Raw genomic sequence first — 9,843 nt, forward strand, 5'->3', positions numbered from 1 at the left:
ATCATGGGATTGTTGTTCAAAAGCAGTTGTGGGGGGGGGTTAGTTAAGCAGGCCTGCCTTAAGGGGGATATCTTCCAGTGCTTACACATGTAGTCTCCCATTCAAATGCAAACCAGGGTGGACCCTGCTTAGCAAAGGGGACAATTAATGCTTGCTTCCATGAGAGCTGGTCTTGTGGTAGCAAGCATGACTTGTCCCCTTAGCTAAGCAGGGTCCACTAGGTTGCATATGAAGAGTATTCATGTAAGATCTTCCCCTTAGGGGATGGAGCCGCTCTGGGACGAGCAGAAGGTTCCAAGTTCCCTCCCTGGCAGCATCTCCAAGAGAGGGCTGAGAGACACTCCTGCCTACAACCTTGGAGAAGCCGCTGCCAGTCCATGCAGACAATACTGAGCTAGATAGACCAAGGGTCTGACTCAGTATATGGCAGCTTCCTATGTTCCTAAGACCAGCTCACTTCCCAATGTTAGGTGACAAGGGAGTGAAAGGGAGTATGTTTCAGGGGTAAATAACCAGATCAGGGCCATGGTGGGTGGTTACTACTGGGTCTAGCTGGCCCCTCGGGGTCCTGATCTGCAGGGGCCCCCCAACCCAGTTGCTTTTGATTGGAGAAATCAGGACTAAGTACGCGACGCATGTCACATGATGAATTGCGAGAGAGGCATTGACACGTATTCTATTTCTCCGGCCTTCCCGTAGCCAATGGCCGCTGGTCAGAATGGTCGCCCTGGTCCGCCTGTTCAGAAACGTGTTCCGGGATCAAGAAAAGGGTCCGCGAGTGTGACAGCCCTGCTCCTGCCAGAGGAGGCCTTCCTTGCCAAGGAGAGAAGGACGAGATCGCCATCTGCGAGAGCGACAAATGTCCAGGTAACAGAAGAGGATTTGTTGGTGATTCCTGCAACTCATGGTCCGCGAGCCAAGCCCACGAAGTCTCGCCATCAGTAGGGGACAGGTGATCATAGTGATTTTGGAAAACGTCTATCCATGCCCCTCCCCGAGATGAAACAGCATGCTATCATGCCCCCCACAGGTGATAGCATGGTTCCACATACAGCTTTCTGGGTGTGATCGCCCCCTTTTTATCCCTCCCCCACCAGTGATTAGGTTAAAATTGCAGTCATTTCTACACATTGGAAAGGGTTAGGGTTGAGGTAACCATGACTAACAATGGCTAGGAACATAGGGATATGGGAAGCCAACATAGACCCTTGGTCCATCTAGTTCAAGATTGTCTACCAAGACTGGCCACAACATTTCCAAGGCTGCAGACAGGAGTCTCTCTCGGAGATGCCAGGGAGGGAACTTGGAACCTTCTGATGCTCTTCTCAGAGTGGCTCCAAGGGGAAATCTCTTCCAGTTCTCACATATGGAGTCTCCCATTCATATGCAACCGGGGCAGACCCTGCTTAGCAGAGGAGACAAGTCTTGCTTCCTATCACCAGACCAGCTCTCCACTCTCGAGGGGTGTGAACGGAACCAGCTGGCCCCGTTTGGTTGGAACCGGTTTGGTTCGAGTCTGGCCAGTTCGGTCTGGTACCCCCTTGAACCCCCTGACGGTCTGTGTAGTCAATACTGAGCTAGATGGACCGAGGGTCTGACTCAACAGACGGCAGCTTCATATGTGGTTGCCATCGAGTGGTTTAACTCCTGCCCTGCTTTGTCCTTGCTGCAGTAGACGGGATGTGGTCCCCCTGGGCATCGTGGACCCCGTGCCCCCTCTCCTGTGGACTAGGAGTTGTGAGCCGGTCTCGACGGTGCGACAATCCCGCCCCCGCACATGGCGGGAAGAGCTGCAGCGGCCACGGGTACGAGGAAGGCTCCTGTGGATTTCCGGTGAGGCGTGATAACTGTATCGATCATGACCAAGGTTCTCAAGGTTGGCTCCCCAGATGTTCCTGGACTACTGCTCCCATAATCCTCAGCCAAAGGCCATTGTGGCTAGGGATGGTGGAAGTTGTAGTCCAACCATCTCTGGGGACTCAGGTTTGATAAGCCCTGGATGGTGACAGAGGACCTATTGGACAATACGGCACCTGATCTGGCCTCTCACATGGAACGAAACGAGGATGGCCAGCTCGCCAATGTTCTCTGTAGCAGGGATTCCCAGATGTCATGGACTACAACTCCCAGCATTCCCAGCAGCAGGGGCTGCTGCGGAGACTGGCATGCTCAGCTTTGCCATGCGTTTACATTTTCATGTCTCTTCTGCCTCTCACTCATGTTCTATATGCCTCAAGTCTTTGAATAAAATGTCTAAACTTTACAAAGGTGTGGTCATTGGGTTTGGGGATTTGATCATACGAAAAGACTACTGAGGTAAATAAAAGAACTGGATTTTCAGGGGCGTTTGGCTTGAATAGAGCCCAAGATGGAGTGGAGATGTGTTTGAATCGATTCGAATTAGTCCAAAATTGAATTGAATTTGGCTGAATTCGCCGGGATTTGATTCAACTTTGGGCGAAGTTGAATCGATTTGATTTGAACGAATCTCCACTCTATTCAATGGTTTTGAATTGGAATCGATTCAAATTCTATTCAAATTCAAATGCATTCGCTCAAATTCCGCACACATCCCTACCAGTGGTGTGACTTGGCTGAAGACAGCTTTGCTCCTGATACTAATGCTTTTGCCTTTTCTCTTTGTGTGTTTGTATGCAGGAGCCGTTCTGCAAATACCTGGCTAGACACTCTTGACTCGGCTACACTCGGAAAACGGATTCAGTGATCAGCCAACCATTGGCCAAAGAGATAGCAACAGAAGATTGTCGGCAGCCAGCCAAGCTGGTGGGTCTCATGTAGGTCAAAGCATGCTGATGGGAGAGGTCCTCTGCTTGTATGCCTTGGACTGCATCTAGCGAACTAAGCAGTGTTTCGACGGAATGACTCTCAGGTGCCCACGAGCCGCTAGAAAAGCTGGGAGACCGGCATCTCTGTGGAAGAAGCCCCCCAGGACGGCACCAGAACCACTGGAAAAGTTGTTGACCGTATGAATGGCACTGGGGAAGATCTGGATCCCGGCCACGGGACGTCGTCCTTGGAACCAGGCAGTATCATGTGTGGTGACATCCGTGGCTCGTGGATTTTGTTAAGAGATGGACCCAGAACCTCTTTGGGGTCCACCAAAGAAATCTATGAATGACGGCAGAAATCTTCCACAGGCCAACTCCTAGAATTCTTCCCCTCCCCTAGGGTGGCAATGCGTCGTGACTGCCAGTGAGGAATGTGATTAAAGTTTCCCTGATGTTTTCACTGGATCAGAGCCTCCTGGGGGAAAAAAATACAGCCTTTTCTTGTTATTATTAGATTCAGGACGCGCGCGTGTGTGGATGGACATTGCTTCCAAAAGGGCACTGCATAAGACGCTATCGGATTTGTGGTTTTGGAACGGCCTTCAAAAAGTGACAGTCTGCCCTTTTACCTAAGGTCTAGTTCAAAGTTGTCCAACCTTTGGCCCTCGGCTCTTGTTTGGACTACAATTCCCATCATCCCCAGCCACAATACCCGGAGGATGATGGGTGTTGTAGTCCAAAAACATCTGGGGCATGGCGGTTGGGAACCCCCTGGCCCTGTCCTCACTGAACACCCACTCTGCACCCAGATTGTACCGCTTCATGACGTTATTTTATTTTATTTTATTTTACTTTACTTTACACAGCTGCACAACTTTGGCCTTCCTGAAGATGCTTGCCTACAGCTCCCATTACTCCTGGCTGTTGACCACTGTGGCTGGGCATGATGGGAGTTGTAGTCCAACAACAGCCAGTGCGCCAAAGTTCTGCAGCTGTGATTTAACACCTATATCAGCAGGCCTTGAGGCTGTGGGTTGCGGGGACTCACATCACTTAACGCCTCCTGCATATAAAATCCCTGATATATAGTAAATTAGCACATCAGGTAGAAAGCCAGGCTAGACTCTTTCTCCCTAATATTTAGCTTTCTGTTTGCAGGGATCTTTTTATTTTGTTTTCTGTGGATCTTTCCATCACCTGCAAATCTGAAATTGACCAGTCCAATAACAGTTTTACTTGTATTACCATTCCTACCCCCGGGCAAGGGTGTGTGTGACATAACTTCAGGAAGGGGATTCTGGTTAGGTCTGAAAAGCAAGAGGTTGCCGGTTCGAATCCCCGCTGGTATGTTCCCCAGACTATGGGAAACCCCTATGTCAGGCAGCAGTGATATAGGAAGATGCTGAAAGGCATCATCTCATACTGCACGGGAGGAGGCAATGGTTAACCCCTCCTGTATCCTACCAAAGACAACCACAGGGCTCTGTGGTTGCCAGGAGTTGACACTGACTTGATGGCAAACTTTACCTTTACCTGAGTCTTTAAGAGGCATTTTCCTTCAGGGGCTGGAGTTAGCCACCATCATGGTGTGAACGGAACAGTAGTTAGTCGGTTTTGACATGGTTACCAAAATGTGTCCAGACTGCCCAAGAGTATATCAATAAACCCAAAGATGAGTGCCGTTTCTCTCTCGCCTTTCGGATGCGGACAACATTTGGAATACGTTTATTGAGTTACCAAAAAAAAAAAAAAAAAGCTATAAAAATAACACATCTTCCCAAATATATCATTACAATAATCCAAACAAATCTCACAATGAGTGTCATGGTTGAACTCCATTTGGTTTTGTGTGCATAAGTCAGAGGCCAATTCTAATACCGGGACAAAATCTAGGTATTCTCACAGCATCCAAAGGAAGGACCAATAGCATCACATGAGCGAGCTGGGGTGATTGGTACCCTCTGGGGAGACAGTGGCCCATTGTGATTTCTGACAAAGTCTATCCCCCTAGAGATGGAAAAGAGGTGACAGTATTGCAAGACATTTTCCTTTCCAGTGTGTTCAAATGCGATTAATGTTGTCAGAGGAATGGCAGTAAAGATGGGAAAGAATGTCTCCCCCTCTTACCCAAGATTATAAGGAGGGTATGGCAATTGGTTAATTCTGACCTTAACCTTGACCCTCACCCTTTCCTCTGTGCAAAAATGTCTGCAATTTTACCCTAATGGTTTGCGGGGTAGGGATAAGGAAGGGGTGATAACACACAGCAAGCTGCAAGTGCAAGAATGCCATCACCTCTTTTCTATCTCTAGGGGAGTAGACATTGCCCAAAATCCCTATGAGCACTCGTCCCCCGAGATGGTCTCACTGGCCACCATTTATGGGTCTGATTCATGGACTACAAACGACTAGGCCAGGCCTGCTCAGTGTTGCCCCCCCAGCTGGTTTTTGGACTACGACTCCCATAATCCCCAGCCACATTGTCCAATAGCCAGGGATTATTGGAGTCGTAGGCCGACACCTGCAGGAGGGCTGAAGTTGAGCAGGCCTGATCTAGGCAAATGCAGAAAGGGACTTTCCAGTCGGGATACATCTTGAGGTGGTGCATTCGCCATTTCTAGACTGACCCAGATAGATTAATAGTGACTTGTCTGGTGTCAGCCCAGAAAGGAACCAATTCTAGACCAAGCAGTGTCACGTTCCCCACCACTTTTTCATCACCTCTTTTTTTTAAAAGAGTAAGCCCTTTTAAACGTCCACCTGGGCACCTCTGGATCTGTCCGTGTTTCAAAACTGGCCCCTCCCAACATAAAATATTGAGGCCAACCTTTTGGGGGCACATCTGTACCTCAAGAGCTGCTTTGATCATATCTACCCGGCGCCCATTGGAGTCCACCCTGAATCGTTCCCAAATGGATCCACATTCAGCAGAGCTTGTTTCACAGGACCGATTTGAATCCAAACGTACCAAAGCGTCACTGAAGTCCGGACAGTGTTGGATTGTGATTTCAGAGTCCCGTCTACTGGGCTGTGAATCAGGTTGGCTTGTAGGGCCCTACCTCCTTTCAAGAGAAACCAGGGACAAAGGTGGTCGGATCCAGCCATATTTGCTCATTACGTTCAGCGTGCACACACAACCTCTGCACAGTGGTATGTTTTTGCAGATCGGTACAGTTAATTCAGACATGATGTTCAGTATGGTAGTGTGCTTCCTTTATGGATCCTGCCTTGCATGGGGTCTGAATTCTGGTCCATTTAAAAAATGAATGCGTCATTCACACACAAACATGGACATGGTACAGAAACCTGAGCGCCCGTATAACAGGATGTCTGAACAGGGCTACAGACTGAAGCTATTCCTGGATATGCCTCCCCCGCCAAAAAAAAAAAAAAGTTTCCCCCAATATTTCCCACAAAATCAAGCCATTCCAATTTTCGGGCTTGCGTTCAAGAGTCACCTGGAGATGGATGCTGGTTCCTGGCGACCCAGGCCCAGTCTGGAGGATTGGCAGTCATCCCTACCTCACAAGGTGGTTGTGAAGATAAAATAAAAGGAGATAACGCCATATGCACCCCTGAGCTCATTGAAAGGATGGTTGGAGGGCTGCATCCCTCAATTTTCCAATGGATGACTCAGTTTCCCGTGGATCCTTTAATATGCACCCCTCAATTTCCCATGGATGCCTCAGTTTCCCATGGATCCTTTAATATGCACCCCTCAATTTCCCATGGATGCCTCAGTTTCCCATGGATCCTTTAATATGCACCCCTCAATTTCCCATGGATGCCTCAGTTTCCCATGGATCCTTTAATATGCACCCCTCAGTTCCCCATGGGTGCCTCAATACACATCAACAGCGACATCTAAATTCTCCTAGGGCAAACCATCCGTAATGCATCCAAAACCCGACATTTGCCAACACACGGTGATATATATCTATATCTATATAGTAATACTGCTGTAGGGAGAAGCATGTTCATTACCACTGAACAAGTACATGATTGAAAAGAAAGACATAAAGTGCTTTGGACTTACTACAACTTTACAAGCGCGTCTCAGTTTTTGCTGCTGTCCTGGAACCATAAGCTTGCGTGTAGGCACAAGTAAGCTGCTTTCCAAGAAAATAACAAGAGCAGGTCTGGTGGTTTCCTAGGCTGTTAATGAGTAGCAGGGTTTGCTGTAAAAAAGGTTGTGCAAATGGCCAGAAGTGGCAAAGGGAGAGAGGCTTCATTCATTGAGTGGTCTTGTGGTAGCGAGCATGAATTGGCGCCCACCTTTGCTAAGCAGGGTCTGCCCTGGCTTGCATTTGGATGGGAGACTACATGTGTGAGCACTGGAAGCGATCCCTCTCAAGTGATGGAGCCGCTCTGGGAAGAGCAGCTAGGTTCCAGGTTCCCTCCCTGGCAGCATCTCCAAGATCGGGCGGAGAGAGACGCCTGCCTGCAACCTTGGAGAAGCCGCTGCCAGCCTGTGTAGATGATACTGAGTTAGATGGACCAAGGGTCTGACTCGGTAGAAGGCAGCTTGCTAGGTGCCTGTGTCCCCCTGCCAGAGATGCAGATGGCAGTTAAGATTCTGTATCAAATAGAATACAGAATTGTCATTCCACACCGCAAGCAGTCTTTGGAAGAAAGCTAATAACAAGTCTCCATTATGCACATGAATTGTGCAAACCAGGTACGGACATCAGGCATCAGCTAAAAGAGCATTGCCTTCGTCATCCTCGTGATCAAAGGGAGAGAGATCCCGCTTGATTATGGAGATGGGGCCATGGGTCAGTGGTAGCATCTGCTTTGCACGCAGAAGGTCCCAATTTCAATCTCCAGGCGGGAACGGGGGGGGGGGGATTCCTGACTCAAGCCCTGGGAGTTGTTGCCAGCCAGAGTAGGCAACACTAACTGAATGCTAACTAATACCCCTGCTAACTGGGCAAAGAGGCACCTTTTTAATGTGGTGATTCTCTTTACTGAGCAGGGGGAGAGTAACTGGCCCTCTCCATCTCCAGCACAGTACCTCCAGTGACTGTTGCTGCTGTCTATCTTTTGTTTCCTTTTAGATTATGAGCCCTTTGGGGACAGGGATTCATCTTTGTTTTGTTTGTTTGTCGTTGCTCTATGTAAACTGCTTTGGAAACGTTTCTTGAAAAGCGGTATATTATTATTATTTATTCGATTTCTATACTGCCCTTCCAAAAATGGCTCACGGCGGTTTACACAGAGAAATAACAAATAAATAAGATGGCTGCCTGTCCCCAAAGGGCACACAATCTAAAAAGAAACACAAGATAGACCCCAGCAACAGTCACTGGAGGGATGCTGTGCTGGGTGTGGATAGGGCCAGTTACTCTCCCCCTGCTAAATAAAGAGAATCACCACATTAAAAGGTACCTCTTGCCAAGTTAGCAGGGGTTAGAGAATTGTTGTTGTTGAGTTAGGGGGACCAGCTGCCTGACTCGGTAGACAGCAGTTTCCTATGTTCCCGTCCAAACAGTGCAACACAATTTGTGGGGAGGGAAAGATGTGTGTGCATGCATGTGCGTGCGTGCGCAAGCGTGTGTGTGTGTCCAGGACTTGCTTCCACTATTATTGCTCAAATTGGAAAATAGCATTTTAAAAGAGAACTGGAGGAAAGGTTGCTCTGATCCAAGCAAGGCAATTTGCCCACAGCGATATCACAACTTCTCCTCGTGTCTCCCGCAGCTGGCCATACTGGTAAAAGTATCTGCAGACCCAACGTGGGGACGGAGCTAGACTTCAGCGGTCGCCAGGAGCCGAAATCGACCCGACGGCACGCTTGACTTGAAAGAGAATATGAGCAATGCGGAAGATGACTCCTTCCAATGAAGCAGGCATGGCTCCTGAAATCTGGGAAATGCTACTCATCTGTGGGGGATAACAGGTGAGGAAATCATTAGCACCAACACTTTACTAGAATTAAGTTTGGGGGAGTCTCTCAGTGTGCGTGCATGTGTGTGCACGCATGTGTGTGCATGCATTGCAGAGGGATGCAACGACAGAGAAGGCTTGTTCACACAACTGCTGCCAGGGTATGTAAGTGGAGCATCTGGATTGCGAAGGAGATCTGGATACACTGATGATCAGCAGTTGAGTGCTGGCAAACATTAAGGTCGGACGAGGATTAGAGTGATCATGGGTGAGGCAGCAGCTGGGTAGGACAAGTGGAGCCTACCCATAATAACAGCCCCGCTGGATCAGGCCCAAGGCCCATCCAGTCCAGCATCCTGTTTCACACAGTGACCCACCAGATGCCTCTGAGAAGCCCACAGGCAAGAGGGGAGGGCAGGCCCTCTCTCCTGCTGTTGCTCCCCTGCAACTGGTACCCAGAGGCAACTTGTCTCTGAGGCTGGAGATATTTTTGTAGGCTAGGGAGGAAGGATGAAAACCACGTGCCCTCTTGAGGAGGGGACGCCTGGTCCATCCCTTGCCTCTTTAGAATAGCTTACACACACAAAAATGAACAACATGGCGAGTATACCCTATGTACAGCGGCCGCAGCGAGGCGCGCCTCGACACCAACATTGAATCTAGCTAACCGGAACATCGCCTGGAAGTCGGCGAATGGGAAAGAGCTGTTGATCCGTTCTGCGCAGAACTGGAAGCGGGGAAACACTTTTTGGCAGTCCAGTAGGAAAAAGAAGTCCTTGTGTTGTTTGGTACCAATCGGCCTGGGAAATCTTCTAAGGAAGAGGGGGTTCAAGGAGAGATCAGCCCCGGTTCTCCCAACGTAGAGGCTCAGCCGTCTTTGACGTCATGGAAGAGAGTAGCTGCGACGGGCACAGGCGATTCTTAACGAAAGGGACCGGTCCAATTGGTGGGTGGCCGTGAAATTCAGCCACTGGCTTGATTTTGACCGTTGAGTGTTATGCTGCCGATTGTGACCACCAGATTTCAGCTGCCGGTGGGTGCCCTGAAATGGAAATATCGGACCGGCTCTTCCCAGAATGGTACGTTAGCAATGGATGGTGCTGACTCCACATAGCACTGCTGCTGACGTTTCCCGGCTCGTGAGCGTTGAGAGAGATTTTCTGTGGCT

At 49.2% G+C, this 9,843-nt stretch overlaps 1 protein-coding gene across 8 annotated transcripts in view; it reads left to right on the forward strand.

The window, feature by feature from the left end:
• CCDC27 (coiled-coil domain containing 27) overlaps positions 1-3,308 on the forward strand; it is a 36,345-nt gene extending 33,037 nt beyond the window's left edge. For 7 of the 8 annotated variants that reach the window (XM_053281312.1, XM_053281311.1, XM_053281313.1 and 4 more), the window contains 3 exons: positions 700-867; positions 1,673-1,805; positions 2,659-3,308. In XM_053281312.1, coding sequence (XP_053137287.1) covers positions 700-867; positions 1,673-1,805; positions 2,659-2,725 — 368 coding nt within the window. In that variant the 3' untranslated portion in view covers positions 2,726-3,308. Of the gene's footprint in view, positions 1-699; positions 868-1,672; positions 1,834-2,658 lie in introns of all 8 variants that reach the window. The other variant, XM_053281314.1, reaches the window with a different exon arrangement.
• The last annotated feature ends 6,535 nt before the right edge of the window (positions 3,309-9,843 follow it).

Source organism: Hemicordylus capensis, chromosome 16, assembly GCF_027244095.1.
Source record: "Hemicordylus capensis ecotype Gifberg chromosome 16, rHemCap1.1.pri, whole genome shotgun sequence".
In the NCBI taxonomy this organism is placed as follows: Eukaryota; Metazoa; Chordata; class Lepidosauria; order Squamata; family Cordylidae; genus Hemicordylus; species Hemicordylus capensis.